General features: G+C 47.6%; 1 protein-coding gene across 2 annotated transcripts in view; it reads right to left on the minus strand.

Annotated features, from left to right (window-relative positions):
• The window catches only part of AZIN1 (antizyme inhibitor 1), a 493,870-nt gene that overhangs the window by 383,441 nt on the left and 84,785 nt on the right, over positions 1-25,644 (minus strand). For both annotated transcript variants that reach the window (XM_086966090.1, XM_086966091.1), the window contains exon 3: positions 12,543-12,727. In XM_086966090.1, coding sequence (XP_086822216.1) covers positions 12,543-12,644 — 102 coding nt within the window. In that variant the 5' untranslated portion in view covers positions 12,645-12,727. The remainder of the gene's footprint in view (positions 1-12,542; positions 12,728-25,644) is intronic.

Raw genomic sequence — 25,644 nt, forward strand, 5'->3', positions numbered from 1 at the left:
CTGTCTGCTAGAGAGTTCCGAACGCCTTGTACATGCTCCGCTCTGAGGGATATGCCGTGGCGTAGGACCCATTCCCACATCTCCTGAAACTCCAGCGACAGGGTGAGAGATTTCATTCCTCCCTGTTTGTTTATGTAGAACATGCTGGTGGTATTGTCCGTACGCACCAGCACGGACGAATTCGCAATCCTTGGAAGGAAGGCTTGTAGGGAGAGAAAAATGGCCCTCAGCTATAAGCTGTTGATGTGCTTCTGCCGGTACTGGCGAGACCATCGTCCCTGGATCTGAAGGTGACCTCCCCAACCTTCCATGGATGCGTCCGTAGTCAGGGTGAACTCTGGAATGTCTTGGAGAAAGGTGAGGCCCGGCGACAAATTGTGCGCCTTCGACCACCAAAGAAGAGCATGTTTCATTTTGGCAGTCACTTTGATGCGGTCGTCGAATGATCCGTCGACTTGCTTCCACTGACGAAGTAACTCTTCTTGCAACGGTCTCATTCTGAGTCTCGCCATAGGAATGAGGCTGATCGCAGATGAGCACATCCCTAGAAGGGAAACGAATATCCGAACTGAAAGTGACCTTCTTGCAAATATTTGTTTTGCTAGTTTTAACAGCTTGTTTTGCCGCTCTTGTGTCAAGTACGCCTTGCACTGGCATGTGTTCAAGATGGCTCCCAGAAAGGTCAATTCTTGACGAGGTTGAAACTGAGATTTTTTCGAATTGAGGGTCAGTCCTAGATTCGAGAAGAGAGAAAGCGTACTCCTGACCGCTTCCAGTTTCTGGTTGAACCTTTTAACAGCCAGTCGTCGAGGTATGGGAAAACTTGCATTCCCTGGGACCTCAACATTGCTGCCACCGGAGCCAGACATTTGGGGGCTGATTTTAGGCCGAATGGGAGCACTTTGAACTGAAAATGGACGCCAGCCACTTGAAACCTTAGGTATTTGCGGTGTTTCGGGTGAATAGGGATGTGGAAGTAGGCGTCTTGCAGATCCAGAGAAGCCATAAAGTCCCCTTCGTTGAGACAATTCAGAATGTCCTTCAACGTTACCATGCGAAAACTCTGTTTCTTTAGATATTTGTTGAGTTTGCGCAAATCCAGTATTGGACACCACTCTTCTGAATTTTTCTCTACGAGGAAGAATCGCGAATAAAATCCTTTCCCTTTCTGAGAAGGAGGAACTCGTTCTATCGCATTCTTGTGTTCCATCTTTAAGGCTTCTTTGAAGAGTAAGTGAAGACGAGGGGGACCCCTGGGCGGCGTTGTTGGAGGCTTCTGTAAAAACTCCAGAGTGTGTCCATTCCTGACAAGATCCAGGACCCACTGATCTGAAGTTATCTTCCGCCATTGGTGGTAAAAGGCGGAGATTTTGGCGCCCACGGGAAGGGAAAGGTGAGTGGCTGACATCCGGCAAAGCTCATTGGCGCTTGTTGGAATCTCGCCCTTGATTACTTGAGCGTCGTTTCCCTCCTTGCCGAGAGAAAAAAACCAGAGGCAGGCTGCCTGTAAGAGGATTGATAGTAAGGTTTGTTGTAGTTCGATTGATACTGGCGATTCTGTTGGTTGGAATAATTGCCTCTGGAGGAGTAACCACCTTTCTCCTCTAAAGGATCCCCTCTTGTATTGCAGGGTACCAAGTGATTTAGCTGTGTCTGTATCAGTTTTTATAGCCAGCAAAGCATCATCGATGTGCTTCCCAAAAAGTGAATCTCCATCAAATGCCATGTCTAAGATTTTTGTTTGGACCTCAGGCCTGAAGGTGGTAGCCCTGAGCCAATCTTGACGCCGAAGTACAGCTGCTCCAGCCAATTGCCTGAAATTGGTGTTTGAAATGTCCAGGGCGCAATCGATTATTTCTGAAGCCGCCCTTTCACCCTCCTGCACAATCCTGCGTACCTCCAGCTGATGATCCTCAGGGATCAAATCAAGATATTCCGTCAGATCGGACCACATCTGTCTATCATAACGAGCCAGGATAGCCAATGAATTATCTGCTTTAATGGAGGCTGCTGCATTTGCCGAAAACTTCTTTCCAATGGCATCAAGTCTCCTGCCCTCCTTGTCAGGTGGTGTTGAAATGGGAGCAGAAGGATTCTTGGATTTCTGCTGCGCAGCCTGGGATATGACAGAATCGGGTCGAGGGTGACCTATTAAACAAGATGGAGTATCCGATGGTGATCGATACTTTTTCTCTATTCTTGGAAGGACTGCAGGAATGGAAGCGGGCGTTTTCATTATGTTGAGGCCCTCCTTCCAAACATAGTCAATAACGGGAATAGCCCTCGTAACTCTGCGATATCCCCCTCTAAAGTCATGTAAAAAGCAGTCCGACTGCTCAACTGTGACGGCCAATTCAAATCTATTAGCAGCTCTCTGCATAATATTGTGAAAGCCGCCAATATCTTGAGGTGGAGAATCTGAAGGACGGGGCGCAGGCGGTGAAGGCATAAGGAATGACATAATCCTCCCAAGGATCTATAGGTGTTTTATCCGGCAACTCACCTTCTTCCCTGCTTTCTTCGGCATCTTTAGAAGAAGTATCTGTGTCATTCTGAGGTGCTGGACCAGTATCTTGTCTTGTCTTGGCGACAATGAAGCTCGTGGTGACGGAGGTCTTGGCACGGCAACTGGAATAGGCGACCCAGCGGGTGCAACCGGGGTTGGTGGAAATCTCTGGCGATAATCCGCCAACATAGCCTGCAAATCCTGAATTAAGGAAGATGGCAAATGACTAGTGTCCTCAGACCGAGAAGGTCTAGTATGAGGTGATTGATATGGCGTGGAATAAACGTCATGCGTATAATGACCATGGACATCTTAATCATCCTCCTGATATTTAATATTTAATTGAGAAGGGTGACGGGCAATCCCAAAAGGACCGTCATCCTCTTCACCTTCATCTGAATCTTCCTCCACATATGTCTCCAAAATGTGCGATGTTAAGAGTGGAGAAATGTGAGAATAATCTTGCCTTTGATAAGTTTTCATTTGAAAATGAGTATACTGTATCTTAGTCGGTGGTGAACTGTGCAACAGATGAGCAGATGTCACTGCGGAAGCCACTGTTACAGGGATTTCCGTCGACGGTACTGTCAATGACAAAGATTTTGCCGTTGACGGGGTCGTCAATGGTGTCTTAGTCGACGAACCTTTCGTCGTCGGGACCGTCGATAGTGTCTTCGTCGACGAGTCCTTCGTCGTCGGGGCCGTCGATAGTGTCTTCGTCGACGAGTCCTTTGTCGACGATGCCTTCGTCGACGACAAAGTCGAAAGTGTCTTCGTCGACGATGTCGGCTTCGTCGACGGACCAGAAGATTTAGTCGACGGAGCCGTCGTCGACGGCGATGGCAACTTGTTTTTAGTCAGCGATGGTTTAACAGACATCAAAGGTGAGGTAATAGCCGAAGTGGTAACCGTAGAAGTAGATGAAGAGGCAGAAGCCAAGGTAGTAGTAGGTACAGACACCAGAGAAACAGTCTTAGCCTGGGTTGTACTCACAGTTGTTATACATGAAGAAGCCAATGCACTCTTTGAGGGTTCTGAAGTTCTCAGAGGTTTTAAGTTTCTTCTTTCTCTCAGGTGAAGAACTTTCTTTGGATCTGGCTCTCTTGCTGGAGGTAGAGGCATTGTCCTCATCATCAGTGGAAGAAGACTTCAACCACAAAAGAACCCTTGCCTCCCTATCCCTGATAGTTTTCTGAGGGAAGGTACGGCAAATCCTACAGTCCTTCACAACATGTGAAGGGTGTAGACAATTAATACAGTCAGAGTGCTGGTCATCCACATGGACCCTCTTCTTGTAGCAGGTTCCACAAGCTTTGAAAAGAGCCTTCTTTTCAGACATTTTGAGGAAAAAAGATCAAAAACTGAGTAGGCACTCCGGGAGACTCCCTTACACACGAAGTACAGTGAAAATCTGAGGAGAACTGCCTGAGCTGGGAAGGTTCTAGAGGGTGAGGACAGCTGATTGGCTGAGGCTACTATTTCAGGTCTTTTTACATAATGATGTAGATAGGCTGCTAAGTTTTGAGGCCTAGTTAGGCCTTTAGGCTTTTCCAGCCTACTACAAGAAATTTTCTAGGCACTGCTTTTGTATATGTTTATACCGTGGGACTCCCGCCTCGACGACGGGGAATGATTCAGGCATGTGAATCTATGAAAGATACCCTAATACTGGATAAATACTCTACATAGGCTAAGCACAGGTCAACAGGTTAATTAATTACTTTTGTGGTTCACTGTGACAAAGATTGCTACACCAACAGCCAGATTTCTTACAGAAACCAGCAGGCCTTTAACAACCACTTTGGCAAAATCGTTCCTCCTGCCTTTTAGCAGTACCTTTCTGAAACATTCAATGAGCTCCGAAGACGAATTCCATATATGTCTAAGAGGGCAGAGGTGCTAGCAATCTGGAGGGCAATCACACCTGTACAAAATAACTTTCTACCAGCAAGGTATAACCTCTTGCTTTTCCCATTTAGTATAACAGAAATCTTCGGATCCGAGACATGTTGCTCCACCATGATACACATACATTACTATATGTTAAACTCCTTTTTAAAAATAGGAGTTTTATAATTTTACTGATGGGAAAATGTAAACCTATGTTGGCTGCTCTAGCTTTTTAATTATAAATGTATACCAAAAAAGGGAACACTGTTCCTAATGCAAGGTGCAAAAGTCACCCATGCAAAAGGGTGCAAAAAAGTCACCCGTTTAAAAACAGGGGAAGAAAAGAGAAAGAACAGGGATCCTAGGTTTAGTTTTTTTTCACGTGCACTTTACACACTATAACTTTGGTCCTGAAGAAGCGCCAACGATCCTTATGGCAATACAGGCGCGAAACATGTTGACCTATGTTGTTCTATGCCCGGGCATAGTATGCCAATGGGGCTAGATTTTAATTGGATAGTTTAGTCTACTGTGGGTCCACCAATTTACCTTCGCTGCATGGTGACCCTATTTTTATATCACACTTGCACGTCAATCTATTACCCTCAATTGAACATGGAAAACCCATTCCCCACACCCCACACACCCACATGCATCAACCGGCAGTCCTATAAAAAGATCTCCGATAAAGAGACCCTTCGGGGGACCCGTAGGGAATTGCAGCGCCGGCCCTACGAGGAGCAACTGCCCAATGATGAAGCATGACACCTTTCGGGGTGTGTGAGGGCAACAGAGGACAACAAGATGGTTTTCCTATCACTAGTGGGGACTGTTACCTAGGATCCCTGCTTTCTCTTTTCTTCCCCTGTTTTTAAACGGGTGACTTTTTTGCACCCTTATGCATGGGTGACTTTTGCACCTTGCATTAGGAACAGTGTTCCCTTTTTTGGTATACATTTATAATTAAGGAGCATGGACACTGGACTTTAAAAAGCTCCTTGGTCCCCCCTCTTTTGTTGAAGCTGCTCTAGCTTTTTGCCTTCTTGGAGAGATTGTTCTCTCTTCTTTTGAGTGTTCCCCAGCATACCACACAAGAGCAAGTGACCGTCTCAAGACTGAAAAAGACAGGCTGAAGTACAGAGCAAGCTAGCCTTAGGAAGATCGTGCACACTTCTTAACAAGAGATCTTTTCATGTAACACGCCATGCTATTCAGGCTGGTTCAAGACAGACAGATACACACAAACTGTCATACATGAATCTGAGAAACATGGAAGAGTTCTAGGACAGCAGTGTGAGACCCATCAGTCTTTGTCAATGGCACCATCATATGTGCCTCACACAGCAGAGACATTATAGATCAGTGTTTCCTGAACTGTGGGTTTGGGTTGGTGGGTGACTAAGTCCAAGCGATAAAATAAATTGCCTTTAAATTATGTATTTATCGAGTCACATTTGCTGGGCTTCAAAGACAGAGGTCAAATGTCAGGCTTTGTCTTTTGCTGCTTGCTAACCAAGACCTGTGTCTACAATCTCTTCTCACTTTGTAGTCAAAGAAAGAAAAATAAAGCGAATGTGATGCATGAAGTGTGACAGGAAAGGGTGCTGTGTTTCCCTAAAGACAACAAAATGCAAACACATGTAAATTAACCGTACACATTCAGCAGTTAGTAAAGCAAAAAGCACTGTTTTTTGTAAATCAGAAGTGATGGATGGAAAATGCTACTTACCAGTATGCATCTGTTCTTGGCCTGTAGAGCTGCAAAATCATACACTTAGCATTAGATCGCCACCTGGTGTTGGGCTCGGATGATTGCAGGCGGTTGTCTTCTTGGAGAAGTCTTTGTAGTCACGATATAGGTGACTCCTCCCTTGGACAATACTGCGCATGGGCATCGGCTCCATCCTTAGATTGTTTTTCGCCATGAAGGGAAATGGAGTTAGTAAAGATACAGTAAGAAAAATAAGGATGTCCATGCGTGTGCATCTAATTAAGATGAGAACTGGAATGGATACAGGTCCGGGGAGGCGGGAGGGCGTGTACGAATCTGCAGCTCTACATGCCAAGAACAGATGCATACTGGTAAGTAGCATTTTCCGTTCGAGGCATATGAGCTGCAGATCGTACACTTCGCATAAATTGTGCAGCAGTGTCTCCCCTAGCGGTGGTCGCCTGTATCCATTGCAGTAGTCTGAAATAATGTTCTAAGGACAGCCTGGCCTACTGCAGCTTCCTGCTTGGCTTGCACATCAACAATTTAGTGAAGGTGTGTGGTGTAGACCATGTTGCTGCCTTGCATATGTCCTCTAATGGTATATTTCCTAAGAAGGCCATAGAGGCTCCCAGCTTGCGAGTAGAGCGGGCTCTAGGAGGAACTGTTAGTGTACGTTTAGCCTTGTGATAGCATATCTGTATGCACTCAACAATCCACCTGGCAATCCCCACCCTTAGAGATAGGGTTGCCTTTGTGTGGAGGATAGAAAGATACAAACAATTGTTTTGTCTAAGGTATTTGGTTCTATCTATGTAGTATAGCAGAGCTCTTTTAACATCTAACGTGTGTAAGGCCCTTTCTGCTACCGAGTTTGGGTTTTGGAAAAACACAGGTAACTCTACAGATTGGTTTAAATGAAAAGGTGTGATAACCTTTGGAAGAAATTTTGGATTAGATCTGAGAACCACTTAATTAGTATGTATTTGAAAAAAATGGTTCTTGTATAGTGAACGATTGCATTTCACTTACTCTTCTGAGAGAGGTGATGGCAACCAGGAAGGCAGTTTTCCATGTGAGAAATTGCAGTTCACATTTATGCAGATGCTCAAAAGGGGGTTCCATGAGTCTTGCAAGGACCAAATGTAGGTTCCATACTGGAGAAGGTGGCAGCCTGGGAGGGATTAATTTTTATAATCCTGCCATAAATGCTTTGATTGCAGGTATCCTAAAAAGAGACAAGTGTTGTCTGTTTTGTAAATAGGCTGCAATTGCTGCAAGATGTAGGTGTATGGAAGAGTATGCCAAATTAGACCTTTGTAGATGTAACAGGTAACAAATGATATCTTGGATGGAAGCATCCAGTGGATCAATGTGATTATGTTTGCAATATATTGCAAATCTTTTCCGTTTGGCGGCATAACACGCTCTAGTAGTGGGGTTTCTCACCTCTTTAAATGATATTCATGAAGTCTGGTGGTAGGTTAAGATAACCAAACTCTAAGACTTCAGGAGCCAGATCGCCAAATTCAGTTGGTTCGGGTCTGGGTGTCTGATTTCTCCATTGTTCTGTGTTAACATAGAGGGTGTGAGCTGTAACTTTTGATGTGAAACCAGAGAGAGATCTAGTAGCGTGGTGAACCACAGCTGGTGTGCCCATGTGGGAGCTACTAGAATGAGCTTGAGAGAGACTGTTGTTTGAACTTGCGCACCACTAGTGGAATGAGGGAGAGAGGCGGAAAAGCATACGCAAATCTGCCTGACCAGTTCATGCATATTGCATTGCCCTCTGGCCTTGGGTGTGGGAACCTGGAGGCAAAGGCTGGGCATTTTGCATTTTCATGGGTGGCAAACAGGTCTATGTGTGGGTGCCCCCACTGTTGGAAGAATGGTTGAAGAACTTGTGGATGTAGTTCCCATTCGTAAATCTGTTGTGACTGCCGACTTAACAGATCCGCTATCTGATTGTGAACTCCTGGAAGGTGTTCCGCTAACAGATATACGTTTTGAGGAACAGCCCATCTCAAAATGTTCTGTGCGAGCTGGGACAGTTGCAGAGAGTGTGTCCCCCCCTGTTTTTGTATATAGTACATTGCGGTCATATTGTCCGTCCGGATTAAGACAGCTTTGTTCTGTACTTGAAAGGTTTTCAGTGCTAAGAATATTGCTAGCAACTCTAGATGGTTGATATGCAACAGATTTTGTTGGTTGTTCCATCAACCTTGAGTCGTGTGGTGTAAGATAGGCTCCCCATCCGGTGAGGGATGCGCCTGTTGTGAGCACTATTTGTGGAACAGGCTCGAGGAACGGCCGTGCTCTTATCAAGTTTTTGGTGTTCCACCATTGCAGAGCGATGCGTACGGCTGTCTACCAACACCAGGTCTGTGAGCGGACCTTGAGCCTGATTCCACGGTCGTGCTAGACACTTTTGTAATGGACGCATTTGCAGTCTTGCATGTGGCACTATGAAGATGCAAGATGCCATCATGCCTATTAATCTCATGAACATGCTTGCTTGGAGAGACTGTTGGTGTTGAAAAGTTGAGACTAAGGCTTGAATGCTCTGTATCCTGGCTTGACTGTAGATGTGTTTATGGTAGCTCCTAGATACTGATGCACGTGCGAAGGCTCTAGGTGCGACTTTGCGTAGTTGATCGTAAACCCCAAGTCGTGCAACAGTTGAATTGTCAGCAGAGTGTGTTGTACGCATTGTTGGAATGATTTGGCTTATATGAGCCAATCGTACAGGTAAGGGAAGACGTGTATTTGTTGTCTTCTGAGATGTGCTACTACTACTGCTAAGCACTTAGTGAACACTCGTGGAGCTGTTGACACCAAATGGAAGGACTTTGAACTGATAGTGCTGTCCTTGTATTAGATACAGTAGGTACTTCCTGTGAGCAGGATGTATTGGGATGTTAAAATAGGCGTCCTTTAAGTCTAGTGTTGAAAGGAAATCGCCTTGTTGCAACAGTGGGAGCACTTGTTGCAGAGTGATCATATGAAAATGATCCCGATTGCATGTAATGGTTGAGGGGCCTGAGGTCGAGAATTGGTCTCAGTGTCCCGTCCTTTTTGGGAATTAGAAAATACAGCGAGTAAACCCCCGTCCCCTGTTCCTCTAATGGGACTAGTTGAATAGCATCTTTTTGTAGAATTGCTAGCACTTCTTGTTGAAGCAGAGTCAGGTGATCTAAAGACATAGGATGCTGCCTGGGTGGTATGTTTGGGGGGGTTGCTGTAAGTTCTAGGCAGTAGCCATGTTGGATAATCTGTCTCACCCACCTGTCCATTGTGATGGAGTTCCAGACAGTAAGGAATTGTGTTAATCTGCCCCCCACAGGAGTGGAATGCTGTTAGGGGAGCAGAGGGAAGTCACTGTTTAGTTGTGGAGGAGGAGTGATTGCTGTTACCGCGTCCTCTTCCTACCTCGCTGCTAAAACCTGGAACACACTCCCCACTCACCTTCGTCTCACTCAGAACCACCTAGCATTCAGAAAGCAACTTAAATCTTGGATCTTTGACAAGTAATTCCCCACCCTTCTTCAAGCGCCTTGAGACCCTCCGGGTATGTAGCGCGCTATACAAATCTCTTGACTTGACTTGACTATCCTCCTCTAAAATAACCTTTGTTAGAGGAGGTTTGTGTTTTGAAAGATGTTGCAGTGTCTGCTCCAGTCTGCTTGGAGCCTCCTCTATAAAAGGAGCGACTAAAAGAACCTCTAGTCTGTGTGGATTGTAGAGCTCCCATTGACTTTGCCGTATCCGTGTCTTTTTTCATTTTCTCCAGTGCAGTGTCTAAATCTGGACCGAAAAACTGGTATTGGTTAAAGGGCTGGTTCAAAATTATGGTTTGCACCTCTTGTTTGAACCCGGAAATGCATAGCCATGCGTGGTCTCCTGAGTATCACAGTAGTATTTACAGCTCTAGCAGCTGTGTCTGCGACATCTAGTGCACATTTTATTGAGGCATTTGATATTAATTTGCCTTCTTGAATAAGCTCAGTTACCTGATCCTTATAATGATCTGGGAGGTGCTGCATTAGTGTTTCTAATTGGTCGTAATGAGCCCTGTCATAACGTGAGAGAAGGGCTTGTGTGTTGGCAATGCGCCATATATTTGTAGCTTGTGCAGCAATCCTTTTAACGGACGCATCGATAACTTTGGATTCAGTGTCAGGTGGGGACGTTTCACCAGAAGTCTGTGAATTCGCTCTTTTTCTTGCATTGGACACCACCAATGAGTCTAGAGGAGCATGTCCCTTAATATAGGTTGGGTCAGAGGGTGCAGGCCTATATTTCTTTTCTATCCTTGGATTGAGTACCCTAGCACGCACAGGATCTTTGAATATTTCTGGAGCATGCTTAATGACTCCTTTGATCATGGGAAGAATGTGAGTGGATCTGTGTGACGGCTCAAAAGTATCGAACAGAAAATCCTCCTCAATGTCATCAGAGTGCATTGTAACATTGTGGTAGATAGCAGCTCTGTGTAAGAGGTGATTAAAGCCAATGCTGTCCTCTGGAGGAGAGGGCTTTGATGGGTATAACTGTGGATCCGGGATATCAGGTACATTATGAGGTGGAAAAGTGTAGACATCCTTATCTAAAGGATATGTATTTAGGTCTGTATTCGGATCCTCCCCACCACCTAGGTCATTCTCTTCATCAGTTTGTGGTGAATGAGAGGATGCAGGAGAGGCTATGGAGAGTTTTGAGGTGAAATTTAAGGAGTGATAGGAGAGGAAGGAGACACAGGAGAGGGAGGGTGCATAGGGGAAGTTGTACAGTCCTTTTTGGAGGAACTACAGGTGTAGGTGGCGTTTCTGCTGGTCTCTTAGGAGGTATAGCACCCACATGTCCAGTCTTTGGGTTTATGTAGATTTTCTTTTGTTTAGGGTCTGGTCTAAACAATTCTTCCTCTTCCTCCTCTACAACCTTCTTCGGTGTCGATTTTTTCGGTTCCAACAGAGGTTGTTTTTGTCGTTTTGCCTTGGGAGGTGTTAGTGTCCTGTGGCAAAGTTCATGGTGCCGAAGGTGTTACTTTTGGTTTGACAGGCGCGTCAGAGGGCTTCGGAACCTCGGGATCCGGCCTTGCGGGTGTTGTCACCGGAACGACAGTCTTCAGAGTGGAAGCTGACTTTCCATCTTTATCTTTGGAAGTCGACGGCTTTGGAGACGAAGCTTCTTTTGATTTCGGTGCCGAAGAGTCTTTTGGCCTCTGTGCCGTTGGAGGTGGTGGGACCGGCACGTGTGGTTTGCTCGGTGCCGAAGCACCTGAAGGCGTAGTTGTCTTCCTCGGAGCAGAGCTCGAAGTCTGGGCTTTAAGAGGGAGCACTTGGTCTCGACTGGGCCCCTTGGGTGGAGTGCTGACCTTCGCCTTTGGCTTGGGCAGTGTATGAGGTGCAGGGACAGAGGTACTCTAAGGTTGACGTGATGGTATAGAGTTGTCCGAGTCCTCTGCCTCTGATACGATCGGGAGATCCGGCGAATCATCTTCTGGAACGAGCGGAACCTAGTCGTCGAAGATGTTGTCCGGCGCTGGGGCTGATCTCCTAACTTCGTGTCGACGGGCCCTCCGATCCCAGATGGTCTTCGATCGGAAGGACGCACAAGCTGTGCAGGTAGACTCGTGATCCGGCGATAGAGGTTGCAAACCTCGTGATGATCTCTATGTGGGAATTTTGCCTGGCATTTCTTGAACAGAGGTCTTTCCATGTGGTGTAGGCCGCACAACGTCAATAGGCCTACCGACCCACTTCGATGACCGGAATGGAAGTTATTGCGTCGAAAAGCCTTATCTTCGATGTCGAAGATAGTTACTTGAAGTTTGTGGAAGTTTTTCGCTTTGAAGTTGCTGGAAAAGTTTTTCTAGCCGGAGCGGAGAAATTTTCATCCGAACCAAGTGGCGGAAAAAAACTATCTAAGGATGGAGCCGATGCCCATGCGCAGTATTGTCCAAGGGAGGAGTCACCTATATCGTGACTACAAAGACTTCTCCAAGAAGACAACCTGCAATCATCCGAGCCCAACACCAGGTGGTGATCTAATGCTAAGTGTATGATCTGCAGCTCATATGCCTCGAACACAAAGATTTTCGAAGGATTAGCACAAATTAAGACACTTTACTTGATGACACACAAATAATAGTCACTGAAACCCTATAAAAATACGTCTGTACAAATTTAGTAACCATTGCAATAGAAAATTCACCGTCTACAAATAATTCATTACTACACAATGTTTTTTGATTAAAAAAATAATAATCACTCGACCCATTTCCATTAAAGCTAGTTGGGTTGCGAAAGTTTGCCATACTAAAAAGTGGGATGTGGTTCTGCATGTTGAACTAAACAGTGTAGTGGCTTGACATAATAACAATCTGTAGATAATGTTTGTCATGCAAAGCAAATATTAAGTTACAAAAACACTTACAATCGTATGTTCATAAATATAGTGATCAATAACATCTCGAAAAGCTGCAGCCTCATCTAGCAGGCCAATGGATGTATCTGCGTCTTCAATAAATCCTTTCATCTCAGCTGTACTCCTCACAGCTTACATACACCAAGTGAATAATCGAGAAGCCCTTTACCCGGATTCTTGAAATATGCAACAAACTGAAAAAGAGGAATAGGCTTGTAATACGTGACAAGCAACAATCAGCATAAATAAGGGATTGCTTTTATTGAGTTTAAATTGTAAATGTATAATCAAGTTTACATACTGATGAAGAAATATACTGAAACAAATCTCACATAAGCAGTTTGTTTTATTAGCGTGTAGTACTAGGATGAACAATTACACTTTCATACTGTGCCTGGCACTAAGCGCTGATAATACTACTATATTCTGATGGGAACTATTTAAAACTGCTAGTTATTCAGGAACACAAAATGCAACAGAAGTTTAATTTCAATCATTGGAGTGTGCTGTTGCTCTAAAATATTCATGTGGATAAACCCATATTTACTCACACAGATTGTTGAAGCAAGTGACCGGAAACTGAAGCTTTTTAAATACTCCTGGTCGGCCACCCTCGAAGTGGCTAAGGCCCAGCTCAAACTTGCCACGGACTCATGGAACCCTGAATATGTCAAATATTTTGCCATCAAGAATGCGAATAAAAAACAAGTGCGTGTGCGGTCACGGGAACTGGATCTGGACTCCCTGAGAAGAAAAGACTTGCATAAGACCTTGTGTCTCCCGCACACCCAGCATACTCCCAAACATTATCTCACGCAGGCGGTGGGCCGCGCCGCCCTCCATAAGATTTTGGCTTATAGACTACACCCATTGCCCCTTAAAGAACTATATTCCTGCGGTCAAGACCGCTTTGAAGTCCGGGAATGCAGGCTCTGCAAGTATAAATGGGAGTCCTTGGCCCACCTCCTGTTCTGCCTGGCCCGTAGTCTTTACCTCAGGCCAGTACTAAGACAATCGGGGTCACGCACCGCAGAGGAGGGGATTACTCATCTGTATACCCTGGCAACGGTAAAGCACATGACAGCCTTCGGAAAGTTCATCTTTCAAGCTAGGGCTAGGTTGATGGCTTCCACAAGCCGGATTCCAGAGTCTCCTGCCGGCCCATGAACCTTTTGCCCTGCATGCTCTGCACCTATGGACCTGTTGCAATTTCCTTGATTTTAACTTTTGTAATGTTGTTACCTTTGTATTTTGGTTTTATGTAATGGTTTTTAGTAACCAAAGAAATAAATTCATTCATTCATTATTTCATACTCCTGAAAAATATCAGCTCCCCTAAAATACTTCACACTAAACCACCAAGACACAGTTGATTATTTTATCAGTAAGACCCAGCTGAATCAGGATCAGATGGACACCTACCATTGTTTTGGTGCCCTGCCTTTTTAGGTCTGGTGGCTCAACAAGCAATTGATCTCTTCTCTTTGGTACTTTTCATAATTGCTAAACAATGCCATGTATAACAAGCATTTACAATGCAATGGTCTCGGCATTGTTAAAGTTAAAGCTATTGGCATTGCTCATGACATTTTTATTTATTTTTTTGTTTTTAAAACAAATAAATGGCACTGTCATTTACAATGCCAATAGCAGAGATCCATGTGAAAAGCTACAAGTAGTAACATTACACTCGTAAATTAGTTAAGGTTTGTAACCCCCAAGTGTCAAGGTTATTCATCGACTGGCTGATTACACAAATGATAAATCACATGGTTACCAGAAGTGTCCTGACACTGGCAACAAAGAAAAACGCTTTTTAAAAAAAAAAAACAAGCCATTTGCTCGTTACCCGTTTTTAGCCCAACAACTTTTATTTTAGAACGAGCTAAAAAAAAAAGTATGAAAAGTACTATTGTGCGCTGAGCAAAATGAATACTTTCGTTCAGCATCACATCCTTCCCCAGTACCCCCACCATGCACTTTCCATCATTGGGGTAAGACTGTTTTTTTATTTTAGCATCATCACTATAGCGCACACTGTCACTGTATGGCTTCAAAGCGCTGTCCGCAGTGCGGCCTCGTTCCAGCCTTTTCTGGGGTGCCCAGAGCCTGGTTCTGCTAGTGATGAGGTATGAATACGCTGTTCTGGCCCGAGCCTCTGGTAGGTGGTTATGCCACATTCTCTGAGCTGGCGACGTGGAGGTTAATGATTGGTTCATTTAAACCAGCAGTTTTCGGCCGGACATAGTTGGGGGGGGGGGGATTAAAAATCCCCCCATTTCTCGAAGGAGCGAAAACTCTGGTTGGCCCCACGGGCAGAAAGTCCTTCAACGCACTCTTTACCTACCAGTGGAATTCCCCCTACACGTAGCGCTTCCCAGGGCCACCAAGCGTTGTTTCATAAAAACCTCAACACGTTCGGCCTGGTTTCACAAACTAGGCGCGTGAGTAAGCGCTTCAGCACCGCAGACAGGAGGAGCAAGCACTATATATAAATGCTATAATACAAGGGCATGGGTGACTGCTCCAATAAATGGCAGAAACACCGACACACAGATAATCGATCCTGATGAATAAAGCAAGCCCTAATCAATGCACGTATCGACATCTGAAATGACCTAAGCTGCGCTCTGGCTGGAGGCGGGCCCTGGACACTTCAGCATTGGGGGAGGGGCACACCGGCCGGGGTCACCTCTGCAGGGCTTGTCTGCGACGATCAATGCACGAACGTCAGAGTCATTGATTATCAGCATTGATAGAGCTCGGACCCAGGAGACCTTGTGACCAGGCCTGGGTGCAGCACGTGCTGCCCACTCATGGGCACCGGCAGCGCCGCAGACAAATGTGTGAGAAAAGGCGTAAATATATGCAGATTTCTGCGGGAAAAGGAGCATAATATGCAGATTTCAAGGTGAAAAATCATAGAAATATTGCTTGGGCCAAAGCCAAAAATAACCGGTGAATTAAACAGCACCGCGTCTTTATTTTAAACATTTGAGTGTTTAAGAGTGGACAGTCTGCGCTACAGCCTACAGGGCGCAACATCGGAGTATTTATATCACAGGTACGTTTTTCATCCCAATTGCATCAGAAGTCATTACATCGTAGACGACATTGCAGTATTTAAATCATTTTATCATAATTTTTCATGTTCCCACCGTATTTTTATACAAGTATTTAAAGAAAGACAGAGGGAAAACGTGAAGGCCATAACAGCCTCAGCCTCTCCCGCACTCAGTCTCCTCTTTAGCAGCGCCGCGCGTTGGTATGCGGACTCCCCCTGCATTCCAGCAGGCGCGCGTCGCAATATGGGCTGCATTAGCACTGTGGAGACAAGACCTAGCCGCGCGCACAACGTTATCCTATGGGGAAACGCTGCGCGCGGCCAGGTCTCGTCTCACTTCGGTGTTCTCAGACTGCTGAGACGCCGACAATAGTTCTCTGGCGAGAACGCGCCTTCAGCGCGTTATAGCCGAGACCTAAAAAAGCACCTTTTGCGCGTTTCATCCATTGTTTTTAACTGCTTTCAGCAGGAATTTAAAACTGTGGGCCCTAGGATGGCGGTTGAACAGCCACACAGTACATATGTTCAAACCCCTAAAATCATGGTGAGAAATTGCCTGACGCCAACTGCCAAATTTCATTTTTACTTAAGGCCACAGTAACAGGTGTAGTAAGGGCACCTGTGGCACAAACATTAAACATCACAAGTGTGTGGCAGTTTACATGAACGTTAACCAGATTAGTGAGAACAGTCCTACTACTGCCGCTCTGGGTGACCGCAGCCTTTAGATTGCAGTGGCAAAGCAAAGTCATGCCTATGTAGACCCACCAGAGTCTGAATACATGAGTAAACGTGGAACAAACTAACAAATTTGTCATGTCCCAGGAGCGACAAGATTTAAGACATCATTTCACTGTGCCAGCTTCAGTAGTCTCATTAGAGAAAATGTCTGCGTTGGATTTAACGCACACAGCAGTCCTACACGACTATGCATATTTGATACACATACTTGCCAGAGCGCTTCTAAGCACAGCTTCTTGCTGCTTAACAGTCTGGCCAGCTTGTTACTCCTCTAGGGATTGTGATTAGCTCCTAGGTGAGGCATGAAACACATTCCTGGGGAAAAACTAAAGACCTGATCCTCCAAGGTGATCTGAGAAGAAGTCCAGGATGAGTTAAAAATTGAACATCCAGGGCGTGGCTAGCGACCGTGCGAAATGGCTGCTGCCTGTAGGAGCTCCGGAGGCGAAGAAACCTTCGAAGATAATCCGCCCATTTATCCGCTGAAATAATGCTCCCCCGAGGCACACGCTGATGCCCAGAACCAAGCGGCAGCTGTCGGTACAACTCCGGTCATCATCCGTTACCAGGTTCCGGCACCACTCATTCACTGGCTGCGGCAGCCTACTTTACTCGCGGCCGCCGGGGGCTAAATTACCTGCAACGCCAGGCCCACACACGGAGGTGGTGAAGCGGCGCAAATAGCGGCGGAGGAGCGGGGACCACCCTTGAGGACTGCTCTTAGCATTTGGGGAGAAGGCGAGACTACACATGAGCGCTGGGCTCACCGTACCTGGTTTTTCCACGGCGATCCTGACGGCAGCGGCGAGGCGAGGCCTACTCCCGGCAGTGAAGCCGGGAAATAAATTTCCGGGGACCTCGGCGCATGGTGTGCATGGAAGCACCACGATCGCAGCCTAACGGAGTGGGAGGGCGACTATCTGCACTGAAGACGGCCCACGCGCCACTGGCATACTCTGTGGGTGCTCACACCCCACGGCCCTTGACCCAGGGGGGACCTGAGGGTCCGCAGGCAGCGACCAAACATTGGAGACACAGTAGATAAGTGGGCAGGGGCGGAGGCACACCTGATCTCAGTGGCAGTGACCTGGGCCGGAGGAAGGGGGCTTCGAGCTGGTGCATCTCGCCCCCCCACCCTCCCTTAATCGCGGATCCTCGACCACCACATCCAATAGGAGCACCACCTCCTGCTGAGGACCTTGGGAACCCTGCGGGAACACAGATTAAAGACCCTGGCAGTGGAGTCACACCCACACAGCCATTTGCAGGCAACCTCAGAAGACATCATGGCAAGCAGGGCCCCACGGTCACAGAACACGCAAGCTAAATTGGACAAATATGCCTACGGAAAAGACTTTCCGCCACTTCCAGAGGGCAGAAACTCCTCTGGGAAGGGAGCAGAGGAAAGGTTCCAAAAAAGTGACTCTGGGAGGACATAATGGCGGCCCTCATGAGCTTCCAGACCACAGTGGGGTCCATCTCCACGGATGTGTCTCTAATACGGGCAGATTTTCAGAAGATAACTACTAGGGTCGCGGAGGTTGAACAGTTTACTAAAACTTTGGTGACAGACACGGCAGTGCTGCAGAAGACTGTCCAGGCTCGAAACTGAAAATGAGTTGCTGGCGGAGAAGCTGGACGAACAAGTAGGGCGCTCTCGCAGAAACAACGTCCAAATTCTTGGAATTCCGGTGAGCGAAGGCACTCCGGCAATGGAACTCTACGTGGAGGACCTTATAAAGACCCGGCTACAACCGAAAGGTCTCTCAAATTTCTCAGTAGAAAGGGCCCATAGAGTTCCGGGTGGACGGCCAAAGCCAGGGGCGCCCCTCAGACCGGTGCTCGCACGGCTGTTTAATTTCCGCGATAGGGACGCCATGCTGCAGGCTGCGAGGATAGCACCGTCGATCCAACTTCTCAATTCAGCAGTATCCTTCTTCCCGGACTATACAGCGGCAGTCTCACGGCACCGCAGAACTTTCCTGGAGGTTAAAAAAGCATTGAGAGCTAAGGGCCTGCCGTACTCAATGATATTCCCAGCTAAGCTTCGAGTCATAGCAGATGAAAAAACATGTTTTTTCGAAACGCCTGAGGAAGCGCATGACTGGCTTGAGGGCTGGCGGCGAGTGGAGGGGCCGCATCGCAGACACAGAGGCCAACACAGTCTGGAAGAGGACGGGCTCGCAAGCAGCCAGGATCAGCGACACAGACGAGGAAGATGAACAATGGATTGAAGCGGAGGACCTCGGCCATGGATAGACTGAAATGAACGCAGATGGCCAATTCATAAACACCCGCACATAGTAACGGCGGCGGCTGCATGGACTTTGTACTCTGGGCTGAAGCGGACTCTGGACGGAAGGCTTGCGCTTTCCTTTGGACTTCCTACCTCCTTCACGCAAGTACACTGTATTGGGTTGGAATGAAGAACTCTGCTAAGTTGGGGTGGCGGGCAGTTCGGAGTCAGTCGGGCAGGGGGGCAGGGAGGGTGGGCGGGTGGAGGAAGGAGTTGGGGAACAGGGTTTTTTTTTCCTTCTGTTCTAGTATGTAAGGGCTATGATCGCATGCAGGACCACACTTTGGCTGATAGGTTGACACATGGTATGGATGAGATGCGGCTCACACTTACAATAACCACCCCATGGCGACACACACTATGGCAGATAGGGCGCCGGATACGGCCGTTGAGGTAACAGTGAACCCCCTCACGCTACTTACTTAGACATACACGGACTAGGAGACAAAAATCAAGAGAGGCCTGGTATTGCAGGCCTTAAAACGTCAAGCCCCCACATTGGCGCTCCTGCAGGAAACACCTCACAGGTACGGAATGTAAGGCATTAGATAGATGGGGGTAGAAGATGGCGGTGCACTCTGAGTTCCCGACAGGTTCTAGGGTAACAGGTATCCTGGAGCGTAAAAACTCTTCCTTCATAGTACTCCAAACTACAAGAGATGATCAGAGCAGATTTGCAGCACTACAATGTCAATGGGAGAGTAAGATTGTCCAGTGCTCCAAGCAGTGGCACTCCCAGCCCTTAATTAATTCTTACTGACTCTGCCAGAGGGGGACCTGATTATTGGGTGAGATTTTAATGCTACAATGGATGAGAGCATAGACAGATATCCAGCGAAGGAGCAGACAGCTGGAGTCTCCTGCTTGCAGAGCTTCACGGACGCTCTGGGACTAGTAGATGTGTGGAGACCTGCTCACCGCACGGCACGTCAAACCACATTCCACTCTAATGCCCATAACAGTGGCTCCCGCATAGACTACTTCATGGTATCGGTGTCTAGTTTAGAGTGCGTGGCTGACATTGTATTGAAACCCAGAGGGATATCGGACCACTCACCGGTAATGTTAACCTTCTCCTACCACCACATGTCCCGTCAGAGGCTTTACCCCATATACCCTGAATACTTATAAGTCCCGACCATTCGGAAAGCAATCCGCAGGGCCACGAAACACTTCTTTGCGGAAAACGCTACATCTGTTAATTCCCCATCGGTCCTGCGGGAAGCTTATAAGGCGGTCATTAGGGGGAAGCAATAGTCTCAACTAGAGTCTGAATTACACGCAGCTGAGACCAACCACTCGGCGGACCCCACACCTGACTCGACACATGCTTTACACCTCAAACAGCATAGAGAATATTTACGGCAGGAGACAGTGTCCAATCTCACAGCGACTAGACATAGGGTCTATGACGTAGGGGATAAAGCAGGGAGACTCCTGGATTGGCTGGATAAGCGAGAGCGGGGCACGAGGGTAATAGCACAACTGCGGACGACGGAGGGACAGCTAACGGCGGACCCACTGGCCATAGTGCATTAACTGGCGGGGTATTTCCGGGAATTTTACACATCAGCGTCAGACGTATCAGAGGCTGAAGCTTCGGCATTCCTAAAGGACATAGAGATGACCAAACTCACATAGGAGGCATCCTTAGAACTTGAAGCGGACCTCACAGAGGACAAATTACATGCAGCTATTGGCTCACTACAGTCGGGTAAGGCGTTGGGGCCCAATGGGATTCCAATAGAATTGTATAAGCAAATGGCGGACTCACTCAGCCCACACCTACTGAAAATGTATTCTGATATAGTCTAGAAAGAGGTCAACTGCCACCTGACCAACGACTGGCCACAATCATGGCAATCCCGAAACCCAGTAAACCTCCGTCTGAAGGTACCTCATATCGCCAGATTTCTTTGCTCAATGCAGAGGCAAAAATTCTCGCTAAGGACTGGCGACCAGATTGTTGGTGCACCTCCTGCATTTAATGCACCCAGACCAATCTGGCTTCATGCCGAACAGAAACACTGCGCTCAATCTCAGACGCCTGCATGGGGCACTAGAAAAGGCACCAGCCCAGTCTGAACCGGCAGTTGTCATCTCCCTGGATGCGAGAATGGCTTTTGGTATGGTGGAATGGTATTATCTCTTTGCAGTACTCTCCCACCTAGGCTTTGGCCCTAAGTTTTGTGCGTGGGTCCGCCTCCTATACACCAGCCCACTGGCTTATGTCGCTGTCAACGGACACATATTGGACACTATACCCCTAGCGAGAGGGTAGCGCCAGGGGTGCCCCTTGTTGCCACTCCTTTTCGAGTTGGTGTTGGAGCCTCTCGCGACATGGATTAGAGGGCATCCATCATTAAGAGGTATTCAATGGACGGAGGGGTGGGAAGACCGTCTTTCTCTCTATGCCGACGACATTTTAGTGTACCCAACAGACCCCGAGAACTCAATACCAGTGCTCCTTGAAATATGTGAGGAGTTAGGGAAAATATCGGGGTACACGATCAATTGGGCTAAATAGGTTCTATATGTGCTGCGGGGTCTCCCACCGCGACTCCCTGTGACCTGCCCACTGGTAGTCTCGCAAGATACATATAAATATTTAGGTATCCACATTACAGCCGACCCAACGGACTTCTCCAAGAACTTGGTGCCCCCTTTGGAGCGCCTGAAAAGGGACGTGACACATTGGGAATAGCTTCCCCTGAAGCAGCCTTATTCAAGATGATAAGAAGGACGTATGAATAGAGAAAATTTAAACAAAGTAAATCGAAATAAGTGCATCTATAATGTTTTATTCACATTATAGGGAAAAGTATTCAAAACCAAATGTACAATACACAATTGTATCGGTGCCCCTGGGGGTAAGGGGGACGTGCAGTCGTGAGGGTAGTGTGGGGGGGGATAGTGACAATAAAAACACGTATTATTCAGACATTATCATGAGTTCAATGTCAAATGGACAGCATATAGATATTGAATCAACATAAAAGTTCAAAATACACATGCCCCAAAGTCCATACTGTACAAAATTTGGGGTAGGAGGAGGCTGTGTAGGAGCTGAGAAAGTCGACGTTTCGACCCAAGGAAGGCAGGAATCAGTAAAATCCTTGCAGGTGGGTCTTCATCAGGACGGGAAGAGGGTAGTGGGGCAGGCAACCTGATTTTATCAGTGTTGCTGGGTTATATTAATTTGTTGAGGTCGATATAAGCATTCAATCTTGAAAAGTAAAGTACATATCCCACATGGGTAATGAGAAACGATCCGGGTGCTGGGCTGGGGGGGAACCACTCCAAGTATCGATTTCCTTGAAATCAATCTTGTGTCCCCGTTGTAGGAAAGGATTAGTCAGAATCTGTAACCGGTCTGTGGCGATTTAATCGAAGCGCAGCGTCTCTCTCGGCTGTCTCCTCCTCTTTCCGCTGGTGTAGTTGGATTGGCAAAATAAGGGTAGATAAATAGTCTGATTAACATGGAACTCAGTCACAACCTTGGGCAGGAAGGTAGAGCGAGTTCGCATAACCACCCTATTAAGGTTGAAAACAGTATCGGGTTCCTTAGAACAGAGTGCTTGTATTTCACTCACTCTGCGTGCTGATGTAATTGCCACTAGAAATGCTACTCATCAAGTAAGGTGTTGTAATGTGGCCTTATGAATGGTTTCAAATGGAGAAACCATCAATTTGGATAAGACTAGATACAACTCCCAAGGAGAAGGAGGTCGAACAGGAGGATAAACCTTCTTAAACCTCTGTAGGAAGTCCTTGACCACATGAAGTTGAAGGAAAGAAGGTTGGTTAGGTGATTTACGGACTTTTATGGATGAATACTTCAAACCAGATTTGGCTAAGTAGAGTAGATACAGCAAGATTACCTCTTCTTTCCCGTGAACTGGACTCCAACCATCACGGATACACCATAAGTTAAACCTTTTCCACAAGAGAGTATGAGTTTCTTGTGGAAGGTCTCGAACTCCCTCAAAAGGTCCATACAGTCCTGGGGGAGGTTCAAATGTCCGTAATGCAGGACTTCAGGAGCCATGCTACCAAGCAGAGCGAGGGAAAACTGGGGTGCAGAATCTTCCCTCCCTTTTTGGTGAGAAGGTCCGGCCTGCACGGAAGTCTCCAATGCGGGTGAACAGAGAGTTGCAACAGGTCCGGATACCAGCATTGGCAAGGCCAGTCAGGTGTTATGAGGATCATCCTCATTCTGGATCGGAGAAGTTTGGCCAAAAGCACAAGTTACTACTTGTGTAACGATATTAGTTAGTGAGATTCCTTACCTTAGAATATCCCCAGGCGACAGACTGGATCCGGAAATTTTTGCGTAGCAATTCCCCTGCGTGTCGGTAGGCGTCGTCTGCGGCTCCGCGTCCGTCGTCTGAGTCGTTAGCGCCGGAATGACGTCGGAATACTTGGACACCGCCCATGCGCGCTGACGTCAGTTCTGATACACAGCTTTTCCGCGCCAGATACGCAGAGCCATGATAATAATAATAATAATAATAATACTGAGTTTTATAAAGCGCACAGCTACCTCCGTAGGAAGTGTCCCGGCGCTGGCATGGGCAGTGAGAAACATATTGCAAGAGAGATGAGATTTATTGCGTGAAAAGCCATGTTTTCAGTAGGCTTCTGAAGCAAGGTTCGGAGGGTGCTTGTTGGATTTCCTGTGGCAAGGTGTTCCAAAGCCGTGCCGTACTTACGGAAAAAGTTCTTCCACCTAAGCGCGCCCTTTTCACTCGAGGAACGTGGAGATGGACCTTCTAGTTAGACCTTAGGAGTCTGACCTGAGAATATCTAGGCAGTCGTTTTTTTAAGTAATTTGGGCAGGTCCCATGAAGCAACACTGGTGCCATGAAACTAGGGCCCTGAAGGGATGACCTTAACCCTAGATATCGGTTCGCAGAACGGGGAGGATGGGTGGGTGGGTAAGGAATCTATCACTAACTAATGTCTCTTACAGATATATTGTTACACAAGTAGTAACTTGTGCATCTGAAAGAGACCCGTTAGTGATAGATTCCTTACCTTAGAATAGATACCCCAGCAATATCAACCCCGGTGGTGGGTCTGCGAACCAATATCACACCAGAAAGTCCTGGAGGACGGAACGGCCAAAGAAGCCATCCCTCTGGACTGGACTGTTCCGGCAGTAGTGTCTAGCGAACGTGTGCAGCGAGGCCCACGGTGCTGCCTGGCAAATGTCCTGTAAGGGGACTCCTCGGCCCAAGGCAGTTGTTGTTGCCGTGGCTCGAGTGGAATGAGCCCGTAATCCAGCAGGGGGCTACTTTTTGGCCATGGAGTAACATGCATGAATACACAAGATGATCCACCGCGAAATGGTCCTCTTGTGTACTGCCTTCCCCTTCTTCGAGCCCACGTCATCCACCCGGAACTGGCGTGTGCGATCTAGGTAATAAGAGAGCGCACGTTTTGGGTCCAGACGGTGGAGCCTCTCTTCCTCTTTCGAGGGATGTGGAGGCGGAAAGAAGGTGGGCAAAGTAATGGACTGCCCGATGTGGAAGGCCGTGACAACCTTGGCAGAAAGGAAGGTCTTGTACGCAACACCACCTTGTCCGGATGAACAGAGAGGAAAGGTGGAGTAGAAGAAAGAGCCTGGAGCTCACTCACTCTCCTGGCAGAGGTGATGGCAACCAGGAAAGCAGTCTTCAGGGTGAGAAGACGGAGAGGAGAGTTATGGAGCGGCTCAAAGGGAGCACACATTAGATAAGTGAGTACAAGATTCAAATCCCACTGGGGCATCACGAAGGGAACAGGAGGGAACATGTGTGAGATGCCCTTCAGAAATCTATTAACAATGGGGGACTTGAATAAGGAAGCCTAATCAGGTAGCTGTAAGAAGGCGGAAAGAGCAGAAAGGTACCCCTTAAGAGTGCCCAGAGCAGAGCCCTGCTGGGCAAGGGAAAGAAGGAAGAGTAGAACTTCAGAAAGGGGTGCAGAGAGAGGGTCCACAGCCTTTGCTGTGCACCATGCCACAAATCTGTTCCACCTGCAGGCGTATACCGACTTTGTGGAGGGACGCCTGGCTGCCAGAATGATATCACAGACTTCGGGAGGCAAGTCAAATGGCCTCAACTGCCGCCGCTCAATCTCCAAGCTTGTAGGTGGAGACTGGACAGGTTCGGGTGCAGGACTGTCCCCTGCTGCTGCGACAGAAGGTCCTCCCGAAGAGGCAGACGAATCGGGGGAATCGACTGACATGCTGAGTAGCTCGGGATACCAGTATCTTCGTGCCCAGTCCGGAGCCACAAAGATAACCTGGGCCCGGTCGCGCCTGATCTTCAGCACTCTGGGCATACGTGGTATAGGCGGAAAGGCGTACAATAGACCGCAACTCCACTCGCGACGAAAAGCGTCTCCGAGCGAGTGCCGCCTTGGAAATTCCAACGCGCAGAATTGATGACATTGCGCGTTCTCTTCTGTGGCGAATAGATATAACCAAGGCTCTCCCCATTGCTGAAAGAGGTCTTGCGCCACGTCAGAGTTCAGACGTCATTCGTGATCCATCATGCACCAACGGCTGAGTTAGTCCGCCCAGGCATTCAGAGAGCCAGCCAGGTGTTGAACCACCAGGGTCACGCCCTGATGTTCCAGCCAATGCCAGAGGTGCAGAGCCTCCTGGCATAGGGTCCACGACCCCACCCCGCTTTGTTTGTTGCAGTACCACATGGCAGTGGTGTTGTCCGTGAACACCTGCACTACACTCCCCCGGACAGAGGGGAGGAATGCCTTCAGTGCTAGACGAATCGCCCGCAGCTCCAAAAGGTTGATATGGAGCCGGGACTCCGCCGGAGACCAGAGGCCTCTGATCTCCACCTCTCCCATGTGGCCTCCCCAGCCCTGGAGGGTCGCGTCCGTCACAACCACGTGCTCCGGGTAGGGAGAGGGATCTGCCACTGACCCAGTCGCAGTCCGTGAGCCACCACTGCAGTTGTCTCGCAGTGCCCTCCGAGATCAAGACATGATCGGACAGGTTGCCC

The sequence above is a fragment of the Lissotriton vulgaris genome, chromosome 4_1 (genome assembly GCF_964263255.1).
Source record: "Lissotriton vulgaris chromosome 4_1, aLisVul1.2, whole genome shotgun sequence".
NCBI lineage: Eukaryota > Metazoa > Chordata > Amphibia > Caudata > Salamandridae > Lissotriton > Lissotriton vulgaris.